At 40.6% G+C, this 21,613-nt stretch overlaps 1 protein-coding gene across 1 annotated transcript in view; it reads left to right on the top strand.

Moving 5' to 3' along the window:
- WWTR1 (WW domain containing transcription regulator 1) overlaps positions 1–20,545 on the top strand; it is a 148,354-nt gene extending 127,809 nt beyond the window's left edge. The window contains exons 4-6 of the mRNA XM_061419055.1: positions 9,326–9,459; positions 11,341–11,453; positions 17,109–20,545. Coding sequence (XP_061275039.1) covers positions 9,326–9,459; positions 11,341–11,453; positions 17,109–17,293 — 432 coding nt within the window. The 3' untranslated portion in view covers positions 17,294–20,545. The remainder of the gene's footprint in view (positions 1–9,325; positions 9,460–11,340; positions 11,454–17,108) is intronic.
- Positions 20,546–21,613: the final 1,068 nt, after the last annotated feature.

Here is a 21,613-nt window from a genome sequence, read left to right on the forward strand (position 1 = left end):
GTTTCTACTCACTCCACCCCTTATAATTAAAACAATCCAATCTTCCATTTTTGTAGTATCCCTGGCCACACACACTTAAACAGATCACCCTCAGAAGAAGTTATTGTCTTCCTTTGTCTTTGAAGTACATTCCAGCGAGGGCCAGAGCTGGCTGGCTGGCGAGAGACACTCCCTTCACCCAGGACGGACAGGGCTACAGGGCACTTTCAACTGCTGTTTACTTTCTCACCTCCTCTGTTGATTTATTCCATGGGCAGGCGGCAGGCCAATGGGGTGCTGGAAGGCGAGGAGGTTTGAAGTTCTCTTCCAGGGACATCTTCCTCTTATGAATCAGCATTTGTCTTTCACCTACTAACCCCTCCAGCTATTTTAAACACCATCCCATCCCCAGCCCCTAGGAGAGGGCACTTTTAAACCCACATATATATATAATTATTCACTTCAGGAAGCTAGATGGAAGACCACAAACTCTGAAGGAGATTCTCAGGCCTTTATCTTGTACCAGTCTTTACACCCCCAGCTTGCTGCTGCTGCTAAGTCGTGTCAGTCGTGTCTGACTCTGTGCGACCCCATAGACGGCAGCCCACCAGGCTCCCCGGCCCTGGGATTCTCTAGGCAAGAACACTGGAGTGGGTTGCCATTTCCTTCTCCAATTTATGAAAGTGAAAAGTGAAAGTGAAGTCGCTCAGTTGTGTCCAACTCTTAGCGACCCCATGGACTGCAGCCTACCAGGCTCCTCCGTCCATGGGATTTTCCAGGCAAGAGTACTGGAGTGGGGTGCCATTGCCTTCTCTGCCCCCAGCTTGGATGTAGACAAAAAAATAAAGTTGTGGTGGAGGAGGGTAGGGGTGGGGTTACCAGGGGCAGCTTTCCAGATCTTTCTGAAAACTGGCCTTTAACATCTTAACTTGTAACTCTGCTGGCTGTGCTTGTGAATTCCCGGGACACTAGCTCCACCCATATACATTGAAACGGATCAGAGAGGCCAGTTCGATCTCTCTTCCAATTCAGAGAAAGAAAGTGTGTTCAGGAAGTGAAACAGGATGGTTTGTTAAGTCCTCTAAACTGCCTGAAGCTCAGCTCCCTTGTAGCTCAGCTGGTAAAGAATCCGCCTGTAATGCAGGAGACCCGGGTTTGATTCCTGGGTTCAGAAAATACTCTGGATAAGGGATAGGCTATCCAGTCCAGTATTCTTAGGCTCCCCTGGTGGCTCAGACCTTAAAAAATCTGCCCGCAGTGCGGGAGACCTGGGTTCAATCCCTGGGTTGGGAAGATCCCCTGGAGGAGGGCATGACAACCCACTGCAGTATTCTTGCCTGGAGCATCTCAATGGACAGAGGATCCTGGCGGGCTATAGTCCATGGGGTTGCAGAGACACAGCTGGACAACTAAGCGCACCAACACAACCTGAAGAAGGCGGGGACTGGCATTTCCATGTTCTGACTGTGAAAGCAGGCTCAGAGAAATGAGAGAACGCGCCCAGGTCCCACAGCTAGTAGGTGAAAGGGCTGACAGTTTGAGGTCTTGAGGTCTGCCAACCTCAGTCCTTGGCTTTCCTCTCTCTGCCGCTGACTGTGTAGTGGCTGTGAGAACAGACTCTGGGGCCAGATCCTGGGAAAGTTGCTTAGCCTGTCTGCGCCTCAGTGTCCTCATCTATAAAATGGAGAGAGCTGGGCTGTCGAGGATGAAATGAAATAGTATGTTGGCACACTTAGGATGGTGCTTCACAAGTTGTAAGTGATACGCAAGTATTAGCTAATATCTTTGTATCCTAAAACATTTAGCGCCATCAGTAGCTCATTTTATTAGCTGCCTCCCTGTGCCAGGTTCTTGATAAATATGCTTTTTAATCTTTATAACCAGCCAGCAAGATAAATCTTAAAAGTCATTTTTTTTCCAGATTAACAAACTGAAAAAAAAGTGTAGTCCAAGATGCTATATCTAAGGAGTAGCTGAGCTAGGATTTAAGCTTTCATCATTTTGATTCCAAGAACACTTTTTTTTCCTATGCCAAGCCCAGGTCATGTCCAGTAGCATTTACGCCTCAACAAGTGTTTGAAAATTCCAGTGGCCAGTAGCCCAGAGAATTGAGAAGCAGCCAGTCCTACCAATGAATGGACTACATCAGATGTGGCTCCAATCTGGGATAGAGGAATCTTCCTTCTTCCATGTGACAGTCCATTAATAGTTTGAGAGCCACAGTTGCCACTCAGTATCTCTTTTAAACAGTCGCCTTGTTTCTTCATGGGACTTTCCTGGTGGCTCAGATGGTAAAGAATCTGCCTGCAATGCGGGACATGCAGGTTTGATCCCTGGCTCAGGAAGGTCCCCTGGAGGAGGAACCCACTCCAGTATTCTTGCCTGGGAAATCTATGGACAGAGAGGAGCCTGATGGGCTATACAGTCGACTCATGGGGTTACAAAGAGTCAGGCACAACTGAGCAACTTCACTTTCACTTGCTTCTTCATAGACATAATACCCTGACCTCTTCCCATGTTGAATTTTCTCCTTTGATAACTGTAAAAATCGTGACAGTGTAGAACAGAGTTCTGGATGCAGTCTTGCATGTGGAGGTTGGTAGATCCTTGAATGCAGTAGAAATAGAAGCTGTGCTGACTACTTGAGTTGGAAAGAAGGTTTGGAGCATGTAGATGTCAGGGAGAGAGACCCTACTAGGCATGGCCCTTGTCCATTATTTTTTGTTGTAACCTGTTTCCCCTCTAGAATCCTCACTGAGCAGGGCACTATCTGTATTTTTCATTGCTATACGCCTGCTGCTGAGGTGCCTGGCCTCTGATAGTCTCAATAGTATTTTTTAAAAATAATTTTTATTTATTATTTTTGGCTGCACTGGGTCTTCATCGCTGCTCAGGCTTTTCTCTAGTTGCGACGAGTGGGGGCTATTTTCTAGTTGTGGTGTGAGGGCTTCTCATTGCTGTAGCTTCTTTTGTTGCAGAGCATGGGCTCTAGGGCATGCAGGCTTCATTATTTGTGGCACGTGGGCTCAGTAATTACAGCTCCTGGGCTCTAAAGCACAGGCTCGGTAGTTGTGGTGCTTGGGCTTAGTTGCTTGGAGGCATGTGGGATCTTCCTGGACCAGGGATCGAACCCATGTCTCCTGCATTGGCAGGCAGATTCTTTACCACTGAAACACCAGGGAAGCCCTCTCCATAGTATTTTTTTTAATAAATACAGGTGCAAATGAATGAATCTTTGTGGGATCTTTGGGAGACAGTTGGCTGAGATTTGGAAGGAGGAGAGGTGGTGATGGCATTAAGAAAAAACTTGAAGTTAGCAGGAAGAGCTGCTGTATGGCCAGGTGAGGAATGTACTTGTGAGACATGAAGTTTCAGACCCCAGATGGACATGTTATTTTGGACTTCAGGGCTGGGAGAGGGGCAGGTGGTGGCTTGCTGTGGTCGTCAGGAAAGGCATTCTGGAAAAAAGGCAGTGGAACAGAACCTCTAAAGGTGGAGGAGAAATGGCCTGATGAAGGGGGACCCAAAGTACTGACAAGTCCAGGAAACTGTAGACTTGTTTGGGAGGACAGGTGGGTGGCAGTGGAAGGGACACTGGGAGGGGATCTGTGAATAGACTTGCTGACCTGGAGTGGAGGTAGAAGGTGAGAGACAAACCAAAGGCTCAGATGTGCTTCCAGCTTAGCTTCTGTTATCCTGCTTGGACTGGGGGGAGGTGGGGAGGGAGCACGGGGTTAGGGCAGCTGCACCGCCAGCTCTGAGTTGGAGGTCTGAGTCACATCCTAGACCAGCCTTGTTCAACTGTCCCCGTTTGCGAATCAGTTCACTTGGTCCAGTGCTCCATCTTCAGCCTTGCCTCAGCTGTTTTCGTTCCATCAGCCTCAACTCCACGTCTTAGTCAAACTAAAGTCAGGTGTTTGCCTTTCATTTCTGCCCATGTGAGGGGAGGGGATGTCATGTGGCAGCTAAAATCACACTGGATCTAAGGCTTAATTTTATACCTAAATTTAGTGTTTTTTGTTTTTTTTTTTTAATAAAAATCCTCCCTTGTGTGCATGAGGACATGTCAGGATGAGGACATGTCAGTGAGGTTAGTTCTTTTATTTCCAAGCCTTAAATTTTGTACTGCTCTTCTTCAATTTATGAACAGAAGTAGGAAACTTATTTTCATTCAAAAAGAGACTAGACCTTTAAAAATTCTAAATATGCAATATATTATTAAATATATATGAAGCTTCTCATTACTGTCCAATTACATTAAAATTTAATTTTATGTTATATAAAAAGGTTTACAAACCTGTTCGTGTTTTGTTTTTTTTTAAGCTATATTTTTAGCCTTGCTGACTCATGATGAATTTCACACTTGGTATAATCTTCCAAGGTGAAAGCTGATCAGGAAAAAGTGTCAAACCACTCAAAGTGGATTAGCTCCATGTTGTAGTGTGACTTTTAAGATGGTTTATTTTTACTTTAGTTTTGTTGGGATTGGAATACAGAACATGAGGTGCCATTAATAATAATATTTAGTTAACACTTATTAAATGATCTTGTATGCCAGCACTGTTCTGTGCACACAGTGAATTACCTCATTTATCACCACAGCTTTCCTATTGGGTGGATTCTATTATTATCCCCAGTTTACATATCAGGAACAAAAATATTAAATAACTGGCTGGGAGATGGCATGGCCAGGGTTCAGACCCAAGCATCTGGCCCCAGATGCTGCTCCTGACGACTCTGGCCTTCTGCTCATCTTCTGTGTTGGGAGCAGGAAAAACGCAGTAGGATCATTTCAGTAGGATGGCATATAAGCCTGGCTAGTTGGGATGTATACAATAGACTGTTGTTTTACTCATATTTGTGGTTGGGGGTGAGAATTGAATGTTCTTACTTAATTTTTCTTTTGTTATTAATTATAATTGAAAATATTTCCATTTGAATTCCAGTGATATTTTCATTTCTTCACTGAGTGAATATTTATCAAGTACCTAGTATATGTCTGGGCTGTTATACACAGTGGGGACACAGAAGTGAACATGATAAGTAAGATCTCTTTCCTCTGGACCTTACACTCTAAAGAGAAGGACAGACAGTAAATATGTCAGTTGCCATGAAGAACATTTAATGTAATCTCTGAAGAGATTGCATCTGTTGAGACAGTCGTCAGTGAGGGAATGAACTTTGGGAAGATCTGAGCAGTGTGTTCCAAGCAGAAGGAACAGTTGGAACAGAGGCCAAAAGTGGGAGGAACAGTGGGGAGGGAATGAGGGAGTGAGGGGGAACATGTCCCAGACAAAGGAGGAGACATGGCCAGTGATGTCAGGCAGGCTTTGTGGGCCACTGTGGATAGGGAGCATGTGGATAGGGAGCATGTGGGTTTAGAGCCAGGGGCCAACATCACCTTCACAGTGGCTGCTGTGACTTAAGAATGGTCTCATAATAATCTCGAAGAAAGTGTTGCATCATCCCCCACCCTGAAAACCTTTCTATCTCAGACTGGCCTAATTTATATTTCGGAGCTAGTTTTCAGGTATATTCAACACATTATCGTCTCTCATTTGTTAGTTATTTCAAGGTGAAAATGATATCGTGAGCCCCCTACAGGCAGAACAAAGCATTGCCTCTTATGATAATGGGGTCAAATCCTCAAAGTATTGAATCATTTGGAAAATACGGATGTGGAGGAATGGAACTTCAGGTATCTTTCATTTAAAATAAAGGGAGGAGAAGTGAAATGGCACCATTAATCGTTTTCACCAATATAGTATAAAATTCACCCAGCTTTGGTTATTATAAATCAGTTCAGTTGAGTCACTCGGTTGTATCCTACTCTTAGTGACCCCATGAATCGCAGCACGCCAGGCCCATCACCAACTGCCAGAGTTTACCCAAACTCATGTCCATCGAGTCGGTGATGCCATCCAGCCATCTCATCCTCTGTCGTCCCCTTCTCCTCCTGCCCCCAATCCCTCCCAGCATCAGGGTCTTTTCCAATGAGTCAACTCTTCACATGAGGTGGCCAAAGTATTGGAGTTTCAGCTTCAGCATCAGTCCTTCCAATGAACACCCAGGACTGATCTCCTTTAGGATGGACTGGTTGGATCTCCTTGCAGTCCAAAGGACTCTCAAGAATCTTCTCCAACACCACAGTTCAAAAGCATCAATTCTTTGGCGCTCAGCTTTCTTCACAGTCCAACTCTCGCATCCATACATGACCACTGGAAAAACCATAGTCTTGATTAGATGGACCTTTGTGGGCAAAGTAATGTCTCTGCTTTTGGATATGCTATCTAGGTTGGTCATAACTTTCCTTCCAAGGAGTAAGCATCTTTTAATTTCATGGCTGCAATCACCATCTGCAGTGATTTTGGAGCCCCCCAAATAAAGTCTGACTCTGTTTCCACTGTTTCCCCATCTATTTCCCATGAAGTGATGGGACCAGATGCCATGATCTTCGTTTTCTGAATGTTGAGCTTTAAGCCAACTTTTTCATTCTCCTATTTCACTTTCATCAAGAGGCTTTTTAGTTCCTTTTCACTTTCTGCCATAAGGGTGGTGTCATCTGCATATCTGAGGTTATTGACATTTCTCCCGGCAATCTTGATTCCAGCTTGTGCTTCTTCCAGCCCAGCGTTTCTCATGATGTACTCTGCATAGAAGTTAAATAAACAGGGTGACAAGATACAGCCTTGACGTACTCCTTTTCCTATTTGGAACCAGTCTGTTGTTCCATGTCCAGTTCTAACTGTTGCTTCCTGACCTGCATATAGGTTTTTCAAAAGGCGGGTCAGGTTGTCTGGTATTCCCATCTCTTTCATAATTTTCCACAGTTTATTTTGATCCACACAGTGAAAGGCTTTGGCATGGTCAATAAAGCAGAAATAGATGTTTTTCTGGAACTCTCTTGCTTTTTCTGTGATCCAGCAGATGTTGGCAATTTGATCTCTGGTTCCTCTGCTTTTTCTAAAACCAGCTTGAACATCAGGAAGTTCACGGTTCACGTATTGCTGAAGCCTGGCTTGGAGAATTTTGAGCATTACTTTACTAGCGTGTGAGATGAGTGCAGTTGTGTGGTAGTTTGAGCATTCTTTGGCATTGCCTTTCTTTGGGTTTGGAATGAAAGCTGACCTTTTCCAGTCCTGTGGCCACTTCTAAGTTTTCTAAATTTGCTGGCATAATGAGTGCAGCACTTTTACAGCATCATCTTTCAGGATTTGAAATAGCTCAACTGGAATTCCATCACCTCCACTAGCTTTGTTCATAGTGATGCTTATTATAAATAGTCCTTTTGAATTTTGTTTATATATTTAGCCACTCACAAGCATTCTTTTAAAATAAATACTCTATTAGAACTATCCCAGGAGTAACTTAAATGAACAGGAAAGCTTAAAATATTAAAACTGTATTATTTTATATATTTCTGTAATAATAATTCATATATATTGTATATATATATATTTTTATCCATTGAAGTTCCAGAAATGATTCTTATTAGGTTTAAATTCAGACCATCTGGAAATTGCAAATTTATCTAGTATTCTTAAGAAATATGGTGGTAAAATTGCATCACATGTAAAGAAGTGCAGCAATCTCTTCAAATTATATGTTTAAAAGGATAGCTGTTTAGGGGTAAACTCCACATTTATTCAGCATGGTTGGAGAATGGGAATATTCTAGTTAAAGTTGATTTTCTTTTTTGGATAATGAAGGTTATTGCCTGAAGGATCTTTGCATTTACTGTCTATAAGGGACTAAAAATTACATCATTGACTAGCTGTTTTCAGACTGTGGTGTGTGTATATGAGTGTGTTTGAGGGGTTGGTGGGCTCTGTGTTCCTCACACCAGGTCCAACCCCTGTTATTCTTATGTGTGAAGCCTCTAGGTAAGCTTTGGTTAGAAGATAAGGAAGACAACTATAGCAAATAATTCAGTTTTTCTACATGTATTCAGAAGGTCCTTCTAAGATTGGAATTATGGACTAAAACCCCCCTTTAAAAATCTCCTTTCTTGGGGGGGGTGGTTTGGTTTTCATAGATTACTGAGTAAAATTTAGGTTAGTTAAGTATTGAATTATTTGAAATCTGGATGAACAGAGGTGAACCAGGAGCCCTTTCTAGACAGGGTATTTATTTCAGTATAAATTAAAAATGCAGTTTCTTATCTATCAGATCTTCATGGTTTGTAATAGTCATGCTACCGTAACTCCTAGGAACAGTATGATGAACCCTAGTAACCGAAAGTTTTTATAGCCGATGACTTCACTAGACTTGTCTAGACAGCAGTTACTCTGTTGCTGTCTGAAATCATCACTGCTTAAGGCTGGAAGAGATCTAACTTAGATGGCCTGAATATTCTGTGTGCTGTGGTAGCCTTGGTTTGGGGTTTGATGGATGGCAAGACCAGTGATTCAGCTTGGGTAGTGGGAAACTCATAGGCATAAACATGGGAAGGGCCTAACTTAGGTTTTGGACACATGGGAAAATATACAGAAGTTTTATTCTCTGGAAACAGCAGCAAATTTGAAAGGAATCTGATGTCTGGTCATGTTTGTCAAAATAGGAGAGACTCCCTGGAGGTTATATCTAGAGAAAGTAATTGCAGTCAAATTTGTAACTTTTTGGATGGACTCTCCTTGGCAAAATCATGTTAGCTTTAAAAAAAAAAATGCTGGTGTTTTAACTTTTGCTAATGAAATCCATATGCTATCAAACAGTTAATCAAGTGAGATCTGGATTGGATCTGCATGCTTCTCCAAACTTCAGCCATTTTAGTGGACAGAATAATTAGTCAAATAGAAAAACCGATTGACTAACAAACTTTTAAACTGGTTGCTTTGCTCTCGTGGTTATCATCTAAAACTGCCAGTTGTGATTTAACACAGAGCCTGAACTCTATAATTCCACAGCTTTACTGGGCTGTAAGTGGCAAAGACCAGAATGTACCTGCTAGTCCAGAAGAGTCCAGTTGCTTTGATTGACTTAGATTTGGTCTGATCCCTTGGGGTAAAAATAGCCTTGTCCTTGAGAAAGTGTCTTGAGAGGTCTTTATATGATTTGGGTGTTTAAGCAATTTGGATGGGTTGGACAGTTGCTCCATCAGTGCTTTGAGGGCAGATATTAACATGAGCTTCTCATTAACTTGGTGTCTGTGAGAAAGTGACTTATGCCTGTAAGACTTCTTCATAGAAAGAACACTAATGATTTCCTGATGATTCTGACTTATGAGGAATAAACATAAAGTGCTTTTGTGTTTGGTGAAAAGTTTTTACGTGAAGCATCCTTTGCTCCAATCTTTGTAACAAGCGAATCACCGTTGCCTCTCCCCCTGACTGTCATCTTTCTGCAGGAAGCTGCCCTCTGTAGACAGCTCCCCATGGAGGCTGAGACTCTAGCCACGGTTCAGGCTGCTGTCAACCCTCCTACCATGACCCCAGACATGAGATCCATCACTAATAATAGCTCAGATCCTTTCCTCAATGGGTAAGTCAACATTTTAAGGCCACTTATTTTTGCTTTCTTTATTATGAGGTTTAGAGTATAATGGATCTTTGTTTATATTGGGAAAAGTTGGGGAGCTGGGAGGTTGGGGTGAGGACAGAGGGAGGGTGTGGAGGGACATGGCAGAAAAAAATAAAAGCAAACAAGAAGTCACCAATTTTTTTTTTTAATCTCAAATTTAAAAATTGATGCTATGGCATGGAGTAAACCCCTAGTCAATAATTTGAAAATAGGGATGAATTTATGATTTCAATAGCATGGTGTTTGTAGTAATTATTTAGAAGAATCTTGTGGTTTGATATAGCCAATGGAGATAAAAACTTGTTATGTGGCAAATAGGAGCAAAACAAATAAGAGGTGATATTTGTGATGAAATATGAATAAGGTGTTAGTTAATAGTATTATTATGGTTGTTGTTGTTTAGGCATGAAGTTATGGACTCTGTTGCGACCTCATGGACTGTAGCCCACCAGGCCCTTCTGTCTATGGGATTTCCCAGGCAAGAATACTGGAGTGGGTTGCCGTTTCCTTCTTTGGGTGATCTTCCCGACCCAGGGATCAAACCCAGGTCTCCTACTTTGGTAGGCAGATTCTTGACCACTGAGCCACCAGGGAAGCCAGTTAATAGTTATACATTGTCAGTTCCTGATATTGATCCTCCTATTGTGGTTATGTACCGTGTCCTTGGGGAAAATGCACACAGCATGCACAGGAGCTCTGTACTCTTTTTACATCTTCTATGTGAGTCTAAAATTATTTCACAATTAAAGAATGAAATAAAACAAAGACGTGTTGTTTTAAAATATGAAATATATGAGCAGAAGGAAAGGTAATTGAACCAGAAATATCTTCATGAGTAGAAGTAGTCAACCTTAATTGTAGCCTTTTAAACCCAAATAAGGGCAGTTTTGTATTTCCTGTGTCTTTTCTGCCCTTGTGGAGGCTTCAGGCAACAAGCAAATACAGTTATGAAAGTTACTAAAAATAGAAGAATGAAAACAAACAGTAATCAAAATACTGAAGGAAAGGAGTTTCTAAATGACGGATACAAAAATAATTCAAATGTCCAGAAAAAATGTAAAGAATAACTTGAGATCTACCCACATACCCAACACCCAGGTTTTCCATATTTACATTGATCTTATTTTTTTTAATAAAATATTACAACTAATATTTAAACTCTTCCCCACCACCCCTGAAATACATTTCTTTTTCTTCTTCCCTGCCTAGTGGTAGCCACCATTTGGATATTGATGTATATCCATCACACCTATTTTTATACTTCTCATTGCCTGTCAAAGGCTTCCCAGTTGGCACTACTGATAAAGAATTACCTGCCAGTGCAGGAGACACAAAAGAGGTGGGTTTGATCCATGTGTCAGGAACATCCCCTGAAGGAGGAAATGGCAACCCAGTCCAGTATTCTTACAATTCCATGGACAGAGAAGCCTGGCGGCCTGCAGTCCATGGGGCCGCAAAGGGTTGGACGCGCTGTGCATGTGTGCAAACACACACACACACACACTGCTTATCAATGTCTGTATCCAGAAGCAATATTCAACATATTTTTTAGGTTTTTTTAAAATTTACATAAATGGTATCATTCTCTATATGTATTATTATTTTATTTTATTGTTTTCAGATGAAAAGGGAATCAGTGTCAATTTATTATGACTGGCCAGTTGGTTTTTTCTTTGCTTACAGTTGATTAATTTCGACACAGGGATATATGTTTCAAAATTAAAACGAGGTTCAAAGTCCACCTCCCTTTGTTATCTGGAACATCAGGCAGATCTACTTTAGCTGGGGGTCTTCATGATTATATTTTAATTTTAAAACGTCTTCCCATCTTTTGCTCTGTAGGGGGCCATATCATTCGAGGGAGCAGAGCACCGACAGTGGCCTGGGGCTGGGGTGCTACAGTGTCCCCACGACTCCAGAGGACTTCCTCAGCAACGTGGATGAGATGGACACGGGTAGGGGCCAAGCCTGTGAAACCTTGCAGTGGGTTTGGACTTTGAAATTGTCTCTTTAGTCCTCTCAATTCCTTTTTTTTTTTTGACCACACTGCGAGGTGTGTAGGATCTTAGGTCCCCAACCAGGGTTCAAACCTGTGCCCTATGCAGTGATCCTCTCAGTTCTAAAATCCAACCAGGAACACTTAACTTCAACAACATTAACTGACAGCTTCAAAGCCCCCAGAACCCAAGCACCATTAGTAAACTCCACCTCCTTCCCCATAGTTTATACAAATACAGTTTTATATATGGGCACAGGATTTTAATTTCTGCTTTTTTTCTTTCTTTTCTCCTTCCTTCCCTCCCTCCTTTCCTCTCTCCCTTCCATTTCTTGTCTGCTTTATTTAGCCCTTTCCTCACAGTTGCATTAATATACCGCTGTCTGCTTTACCATTCTTTCACAATTGAATATTTATACTTTTCTAGCTTTTTGTTATAATGTACAGGCCACCAGTACGCAGCTTTTCATGTTATTATTGCATTTGGGAAGCAATTGGCAGTGGGCTTTTGGAAAGTTAAGCAACTCAAAGGATTCTAAATTGTCAGCTCCAAATCCTAACAATGCCTTCCTTCAGCAATTAAATTTAAGTAGTTCCCCGGCCTGCTCTGCCTTCAGGCTAGGCCTCAGCTGGCTTCCTGGTTACCTCTTTTTCTCTACTTCTCCAGGAGCAAGGCCTCCAAACTTGGTCTAGATTTAATTGTCAAAGTCCTAAACTCCCAGAAGATACTCTTTTGAACCAAAATTAAATGACAGCTCACAACCAGGACCTACTGTATAGCACAGGAAACTCTATTCAGTATCTTGAAATAACATGTAATGAAAAAGAATCTGGAAAAGAATATATATGTACAACTGAATTGCTTTGCTGTATAACTAAAACTAACACGACACTGTAAATCAACTATATTTCAATTAAAAAAAAACAACAACATAAAAATAGACTTAAAAAAATAAATAATAGCTGACGTGCCCGCTCTTTGGAGCTGCTCGTGTAAGTTTCTCCTCCATCACCACTGATGATAGAAATTTGTTCTGTGATGAAAAGGATTGTCTTCCCCGGTGCCATTGTCCAGAGGACCTATGTTTGTTACCTTCTGGTCCTCGATGGCTGTGCTTTGTGCTCTGAAACTAAACAGTTGGTCAGACAGGATGCAGACTCTGCCAGAACATAGGAGCAGCTGTTCCGGGCTCTCCGTGCATCCTATCATCTATGTGTTTAGAGAATTGCACAGACTGTCTTGTGAGGAGTCACCCAGGAATAGTTTGAACTGTTTGTTTTGTTAGTCTTCAATTTATTACTTCAGCCTTCTGCCTCCCTTCCTGCCTCCCACCCTCTCTTTCTTCATCCTTCTCTTTATTTTTTGGTGTGAGATTTATCTTGTCCTCTTTGAAACAGCTTAATGAAGTGGCTCCTTCCCGTGTTTAATAATTGTTTGCTTTCATCTTTTCAACATTGGAAAGCTAGTAAACATAAAAGGCAAAGTTAAATAAGAAAAGACTCAGGAAATCGAAATCTAAGCAAGTTTGACATTAAAAAAATTTTTTTGTTGTTTTTAATTGGAAGATAATTGTTCTATAATGTTGTGTTGGTTTCTGGTGTACAACAGGTGAAGCAGCCATTAATATACATAATCCCCTCCTTCCTGACCTTCCCTCCCACCCCTCTAGGTCATCACAGAGCACCAGGCTGAGCTCCCCGTGCTATACAGCAACTTCCCACTAGCTAGACATTTTTTAACAAGTATTTATTTATTTGGCTGTGCCAGGTCTTGGTTGCAGCATGTGAGATCTAGTCCAGAGATTGAACCCAGACCTTTTGCGCTGGGATGGTGGAGCTGTAGCCACTAGAGGACTAGGGAAGTCCCTAGCTTGACTTTAAAATGTAAAAAAAGATGGACTCTAGTCTTTGGCTTTTTAAAATGACATCAAGTAGATAAGTAGGGAATGTTTTGAAACCAAAATGTGGAATTAAGTCATGTCCTGTATAGAACATAGTCCTTGCAGACAGGCCACCTGAATTGGATCTTTGCTTCTCTACTTTTTAGTAGTAACTTTGGTAAGTTACGTAACCTCCCAGGGCCTCAGATTTCTCACCTGTAAAGTGGGAGTAATGTGCACACCTGGTACAGTGGTGAGGCATCATGAAGTCATAGTGCTTGGCACAAAGTCCTCTTCTCCTGAGAAGGATGAAATTAGTCCTATTAAATGTTGGGGTTCCAGGTTAGCCTGGCTTAGTGAGTACTGATGGAGAAGGCAATGGCACCCCACTCCAGTACTCTTGCCTGGAAAATCCCATGGCTGCAGTCCATGGGGTCACTAAGAGTCAGAAACGACTGAGCGACTTCCCTTTCACTTTTCACTTTCATGCATTGGAGAAGGAAATGGCAACCCACTCCAGTGTTCTTGCCTGGAGAATCCCAGGGGCGGGGGAGCCTGGTGGGCTGCTGTCTATGGGGTCGCACAGAGTTGGACATGACTGAAGCGACTTAGCAGCAGCAGCAGCAGCAGCAGCAGTGAGTGCTGAATTTACAGTCACATCTGTGAAGTCTTTATAGGAAGTGGGCATAAGCCCCCTCAAGGGGAGGCGTGTAGTTAATTACACAGGAACAAGAAAAGGAAAAGCCAAGGGACGGGCAGAGCTCAGATGTGGCTGGAAAAGGTCTGGTAGACCCACTGTTCACATGCTGACCACACGCTAAGTGGTGACAAGCCAGCCAAATACTCCCTTTGTAAAATACACATGGAGACAACAGCTGGACATAGTGTTAGAGACATAGGAGGATAGAGTAGATGGAATAACAGGAGCAAAGGCTGGAGGTCATCCACTTTCTAGAATATTCTACAATAATCACACCCTTCTAAGAACTTCTTTTTTTTTTTTGGTCTGTCTCATTTATATTCATCCATTCATTTTATTATTGATGCAAATGTGCATCTTTTTTTAAAGTTGAAGTATAGTTGCCATACGATATTATATGTTACAGGTGTATGATACAGTGATTCACAACTTTTAAAGGTGATACTCCATTTATAGTTATTGTGAAATATTGGCTATATTCCCCATGTTGTATAATATGTCCTACTTTTCAAATGAAGAAAACTGTAATGACCAAAAAGATGACTATGAGGTTGCAAAGTTGCTCCAAGGAGAGATATTTTAAGATTGTTAGCCTTAATGAAGAACCTTAACTAGACTCATCATGCTTTCTGAGGAGAGAAGGTAAGAGAATTTTTTAAAACAGAGAAATTTTATTTGGTTAAAAAAAAATCAATTCTTGAGTTATTGAAAATGTAAAACGGGAAATCAGTTGAGGTGGATATTTCTATCTGGATATGAAGAAGAAAGACATCCAACACTTTAGATGAGGTCATTTTTCAGGGCGGATAATTTTTTTTTAAGCCTAATTTCCTTCTGTTACAATCTATTGGGTAGAAAAAAGTTATTTGGGTTTTTTTTTTTCTAAACTAACCTTGTTTTTCAATGTCGGTAACACAATAACCCTGAGGTCATGTTGAACTCATTTTAATTTTTCAAATGACTGCTTTTTGCAATGCAAGTCCTATAAAATATTCCCAAGAGTCACTGATATTTTATAAGTTTGTAGAAAAGCCATGAAGTTTTGCTACCTCCAAAAATGTAAGTGTGATTGTTTCCCTTGTCGCTATGAAGTAATTTTTCTCCTTGGAAAATGCATATTATTAAAATGAGTTTTCTCCCATTTTGTCTAGAATAGTAAAATCTCTATGCAGGCTTCTTAGGAAGCCTAAAGTACTTGTATGACACAGAAGTTAATTGAAAAAGTTTCTTAGAAATGATTCCATGGTGAAAGCTGGCCATAGTTATCAATGCACCTCAGACTTTGAGGTATATTTTATCCCTTCAGAAAATTGATTGGGGCTGTTGGAATGAACCAGTGGTTCTGATATTATGTAATTAACCATGACTGAGTTCTCTCAGCACAGTCAACAAACATTTATGGTGTTTTTATATTTGTGTATGTGTTATTGTGGGCTTCCCTGGTAACTCAGTCGGTAAAGAATCTGCCTGCAGTGCAGGAGACATGGATTTGATCCCTGAGTTGGTAAGATTCCCTGGAGAAGGAAATGGCAACCCACTCCAGGATCCTTGCCTGGAGAATACTATAGACAGAGGAGCTTAGCACGCCACAGTCCATAAGGTCACAAAGAGTCAGACACGACTTAGCGACTAAATCACCAACTGTTTAATTTATGTATGAATGAAGCCCAGAGCCTCATATCATGTGCGGCAGATATGATACGGCACCTACCTCCCAGTTTCAGACAAGCGAGTGTGTCTTAGGCCACACAGCTAAAAAGCTCCATCTCCTGGCACAATGATCTGTTCGTTTTCCCCTATCCTGTCATTCATGAAGGATGTGTTCTTCATGTCATATCCCAGACACTGAACTTTCCTCTACAATAGCATTGTCTCAACTAGGTTCTGCAGACTTTAGTTCTGTTAGGATATAAATTCTGCCAAAATTGGACTCGAGGAGGTGATAGTGGCTCAAACAAAATAAAACAGATTTTCCTTACTACAAGACTTCTCCAAACCTATATGCTCCCATGCATTGTAACTCATATGCTTTGTGAGACTACTCGATAGTTTTGGGGTATATGAACATGTGTAGTGAAGGGGTCAATCTGCAGAAGCCACTTTCTAAAATACTTTAAACACGATCCCCAGAGTTGTCAATGAAGATTTTTTTTTAATAACATAGTTAAAAGAACCTCCTCACTACTACCTTTGAACATAAAGAGGATGATATGAGCAAATTTGAGTTTACAATTAAATTGTTGGATTATAGCTCTGTGATAAGGTTTTTATGACTGTCAGGGCCTCTCTACTCAAACCAGCTCTTCGTGCCATTGTCATGGGAAGTCAGTGATGGTAGTCAGATCCACAGTGTCCTCATTTTCTCCTTTCCTGTGTCCCTGGACTTACCCATTCTGGACCATGTCTATCCAGAACAATTAAAGATTCACCCAGCATCTCTGTGTCTCTTAGGCGTGAGCACCACCAACTCAGTTTCAGTAACGCAGTAGCTGAAATTTTGCAACATGCAGCAATAAGATCTTCTGGTGGAATGTGAGCACAGTGGAAATGAAGATGAGAGTTATGTTGACAATTGAACTTGTTCCTCTTTTCAGAAGCCTTAAAAAAGAATTAAATATGGTTCATCTGTACTATTTTTCTAGATTCCACATATGTGTGTTAATATATGATATTTGTTTTTCTCTTTCTGACTTACTTCACTCTGCAGGAAGGGAACAGACATAGAGAACAGATGTTCGGACAAGGGGGGATGGGGAAGGTGGGATGAGTTGGAGATTGGGATTGACATATATATATGACCATGTGTAAAATAGATAGCTAGTGGGAACCTGCTGTATAGCACAGGGAGCTCAGCTCAGTGCACTGTGATGACCTGGAAGTGTGGGATGGGGAGTAAGGGAGGTCTAGGAGGAAGTAGAAACATGTATACATGTAGCTGATTCACTTCATTGTACAGCAGAGACCAACACAACGTTGTAAAGCAATTTATACTACAATAAAAGAATTTAAATGGTTTCATTCTTTTCCATTACAGGAGAAAACACGGGACAGACACCCATGAATATCAACCCTCAGCAGACCCGTTTCCCTGATTTTCTTGACTGTCTTCCAGGAACAAACGTTGATCTAGGAACTTTGGAATCTGAAGATCTGATCCCCCTCTTCAATGATGTAGAGTCCGCTCTGAACAAAAGCGAGCCTTTTCTAACCTGGCTGTAATTAATACCATTGTAGCTTGGATGCAGCCGTGACCTGACATTTCCTGGGCCTCTTGGAAAAAGCGATGGAGCAGAGCAAGGCGGCAGGTGAGCTGCCTCCTGCCTCCATCACACATGCTCCCTCCTTTCCTTGTGGCCAGGTTAATAATTGCCTGGATTTGATTGGCAGTCACTTAAGTTAAACATGAATAAACATTTTATTTCTGTTTTCTGCAAGCCTGCATTCCTGTGATGGGTTGTGCAGCAGAATTGATTATGCAGAATTGCTTCTTTGCTTTCCTCTCTGCTACCCCATGACCAAGCTTTATGGGTGTTAGCTGAAATTTGTACATCAATTGATTATAAACCATGAAAAACTGATGACCACAGGCAGTGACTTTTGACAGGTGGCTGGGTCCAGGAAATGTACACAAAACTCGACCTGATTTACAGTTTCAAAAACTGTATTGATGACATTAGTACCAAATGCTTTAAAGAATATTTAACTAGAGCTTTAAAAATCATTGTACTGATAGTAAAATTCTGCTGTTTGGAATACAATGTAGTTTTCAATCCATGCAGGTTCTGATGGCTCTTATTACCCGTATTCACAAAGGCACACAGAGTCCTCTTGTAGTTTATCCTTCATCATTTTACTGCACAGCATCTAGACAACTAGTCCTTCCAACAGGAGAGCGGCAGTGGCATTAGTCACAGTTCCTACACCAAGGTCTCATGAAAGAGACCAGTTTGGTACTAATTATGAACATTTATTAAACAAAAGGTTTTTAAATGACAAGTTAGATTTTTTAAAAAAATTACAGCTTAGAACTTGATGTTTATTTTATGAAGTACTATCATTTGGTGACTGATGACAAAGGGCAGCCAAATGTTTTTGATAAATCGGTGGCAACTGTATTTTTGTCCTTTGAAACTGTTCTGAAAACATCAGGACCACATAGCTTTCAACCTGATGGCATACAATGAGCTGTTGCTTTTAAAATTCTGAACCCTTGTTGGTTTTTCTTCTTTCAAGATTTCTAGGGTTTAAAATAATCTTATCTATGAAGCTGTTTGAAGGATGAAGCAGATCTCTGACTGACGGGTCAAAAAAAAGCCCCCTGAGGGTGTATGGTAGAGACCCTTAGTGTTTCCGAAGTCACTAAAGTTGATTCCCAGATGTATTATCCTAATCCTGTTTGCTACAGTTGGTATAGAAAGGCATGAAATATGTACTCAGTACCTCTTATGTAACCAAAACCATTTTTTTTTTGTTTTTGTTTTTTATTAGCTTTTAAGGACTGAGAGAGAGCATCGGGTTCGCCTGGCATGCACTCTGCCTGCATTGCCAATGAAGTCCTCAATTGTTTAATATTTTGAACTGACATTATTTATAATCTATGAATTTAATATCTTTTTTGAGAGACATTAATAGTGCAGGTCTCTGAGAGGAACCTTTCCATTCCCAAAGGGGCTTATTTGCTGGGGATCTGAGATCCTTTTTGATCTCCCAAAAGACAGACAGGCAGAATACATCTTATCTTGTTGGAATGAAGGCAAGTGTAAAGGTCAGAGATGAAGTAGTACCGTTAGGGAATACAGTGGAAAGGCTATTAGGTGTGAGTTGGAAATAGACAAGCTACGGTGCCCCAAAAGCAAGATGAGAAGGAGGTGTGAGGTGCCCCCAAAGAACAAAGCAATGATTTTCTCCTACAACTTTTGTACCAAAAGACTGTTGTAGAAGAAAAGAAGGCTTCGGTGCACTTTATGTGGGAGAAGGAGGCACAGCGCTCGTGTTGCCCTGTCCACGCTGATGTTAAGTGAGTAGGCAGATGAGAGCTTAAACCTACCGTTGCTTCCGACACAATGAAGTGACTTTTTCCCCCTGAAGGACCCATGGTTTCTCTTCCTCTGATTCCATCTCTTTCTCAAAACACTCTGAGAGATGAGGGTAGATGTTTCTATTGCTACTATATTGAAGGGAGCACTATTTCTTTTTCTCTTCTGTTAGCAATAATTGCAAAAAGCATTGTACATTCTTTCTAAGAAAAAGCAAAAAAAAAAAAAAAAAAAGACTCAAAAACAAGGGACCTAGTAAAACTGAGCAGTGTTACTGTATTTTTAAAAAATATTTTTATAGATTCATTTTCAGGTTATTAAACATTAAAGAAACAATTATCCCTCCTTTTTTTAAGTAGTTAAAACATTGATGATTTGTATTATCAATTTTTAGAAATAATTTCCTAGTAAGCTTGTGGCATTAGAAAATACTAGAAGAATTTTTTTTTTAGTGAAATTAGTTGGAACACTTATTAATGAACATAACAATTATTTTTCCAGAATTAGATACAGATTTTGACTACATGTTTACTAATAAATGAAGCCAGATCTAATTTTTGTTGTTATTTTTAAGGCCATGTTATATGGCCTTTGTTAAAGAACACTAAAGCTAGAAATCTAAAAACAACTTTTTAAAGGTTCTTTCCTATTATTGTAAGTGTTAAAACCCCTGCAGAATTCATGATAAGGTGCTATTTATACTATATTTCTTATTATAAAATGACTGCCAAATATCATGTCTTTTTAGTCCTAAGTCAATCAGTAGATTTCAACATTTCATCCAGATTAAAAATGGAAAAATAATTGCAGAAATCTTTCTTTTAAGGTATTTTCTTTCCCTGATAAAACACATTTCCTTGAAGTAAATACATTGTCAAGACCTATTTGCAGTTCTGTTAAATCTAAGTAATTGTTAGTGTTTCACCATAGAATTTAGGATGTGATATGCCTTTCTTTCGCTGATTATACAATATAAGTAAAAACAGAGTGAAACAGTTAGTATGCTGGGGGTGCTACTGACTCCAGCTTGGCAGAAAATCTTTCTGGAGAAGAAGGTGATCTGGAGTGAGAGAGTTTTGCTAATGACATGTGATGTTCTCATAACGGAAAGCAACTTCCAGAAGTGCAACTTTTATGACAAACAAAAGCTGTTAAAAGGAAATTATAGATTAATTGGGAAAGTAGGTGATCAACAGAGACTGTTTCCCTAACACACTACATCATTTATGTGTTCGTATTTTAACTTTTTAAAAAATTATTTCTACATTTTGTAATATGATATATGTGTGTTTATTTTTAATTCAAATTGCTATGCATACAGAGAGTATGCAGAAAAATCAATCAGATCAAACTGTTTTACCTGGAGTTTGGTACTGGTTTTTACTTCTCTGATTCTGTATAAGAAAAATAAATACAATTGAATTTCCACTTGGAACCTTTATCTTGTCATGATTTGTGTGTGTTCTTTTTACTGAGGGCTTTGGGTGGTACTGGAGGAAGGCTTATGTAACCTTCCTGGCAGACAATGAAGGAAAGAAAATTTTGTAGGCAAACATTTTTTTGGCTCAAATGCCTGGTTTTCAATATTCTAAATATCCAGAGTTCTTGTTTCTACTTTATTTGAAGTAACCCACTGAGACTTTAAAAGCTGTGTGTGTGTGTGTGTGTCCTTGTGCTAAGTCACTTCAGCTGTGTCTGACTTTTTGCAACCCCATGGACCATATCCCACCAGGCTCCTCTGTCCATGGGATTCTCTAGGCAAGAAATACTGGAGTGGGTTGCCATTTCCTCTTCCAAGGGATCTTCCTGACCCAGGAATTGAATCCGAGTCAGCCCTTCCAACAACCTTGCAGATTTGACTGAAACATCAGGACTATAGTATTTTTCTTTGTTTCTCTGTTATTAACAATATGCTGTGGCTTCTTGGGCTTCCCTGGTGGCTCAGACGGTAAAGAATGCAATGCAGGAGACCTCAGTCCCTGGGTTGGGAAGATCCCCTGGAGGTGGCCATAGCAGCCCACTCCAGTATTCTTGCCTGGAGAATCCCGTGGACAGAGGAGTCTGGAGGGCTACAGAACATAGGGTCGCAAAGTGTCAGACACAACTGAGTGACTAAGCACAGCGTGACTTCTTGTCAAACCAAAAGCAGTTCATCATTCATTCTGTGACAGTGTATTTCTTCTGTCTTTTGAGCCCCCTGATTCTTGCTGTGGTGACACTTTATGATGTGAGGGCACTTTTAGTAACAGAGTGTTTTTAAGCAGAAGCACTCAGCTCAACAACAAAAGAAGAAATTCTGGGGGAAACAACTTAGCAACAGTCCAGAGTCTAAGCCTCATGCATCTTTTTAAAAACTGTATTTAATCATTACTTTTAAGTTAACAGAGGCTCTCTGTTGAAAGTGTTATAAGTACCAGCATGTATAAAGTAAAAATATGAAAGTTCTCTGTCTTTCAAATCTCACACTTCAAAAAATATGTTTGTTACATTTTTTCCCCCATTA

Source organism: Bos javanicus, chromosome 1 (assembly GCF_032452875.1).
Source record: "Bos javanicus breed banteng chromosome 1, ARS-OSU_banteng_1.0, whole genome shotgun sequence".
Taxonomy (NCBI): domain Eukaryota; kingdom Metazoa; phylum Chordata; class Mammalia; order Artiodactyla; family Bovidae; genus Bos; species Bos javanicus.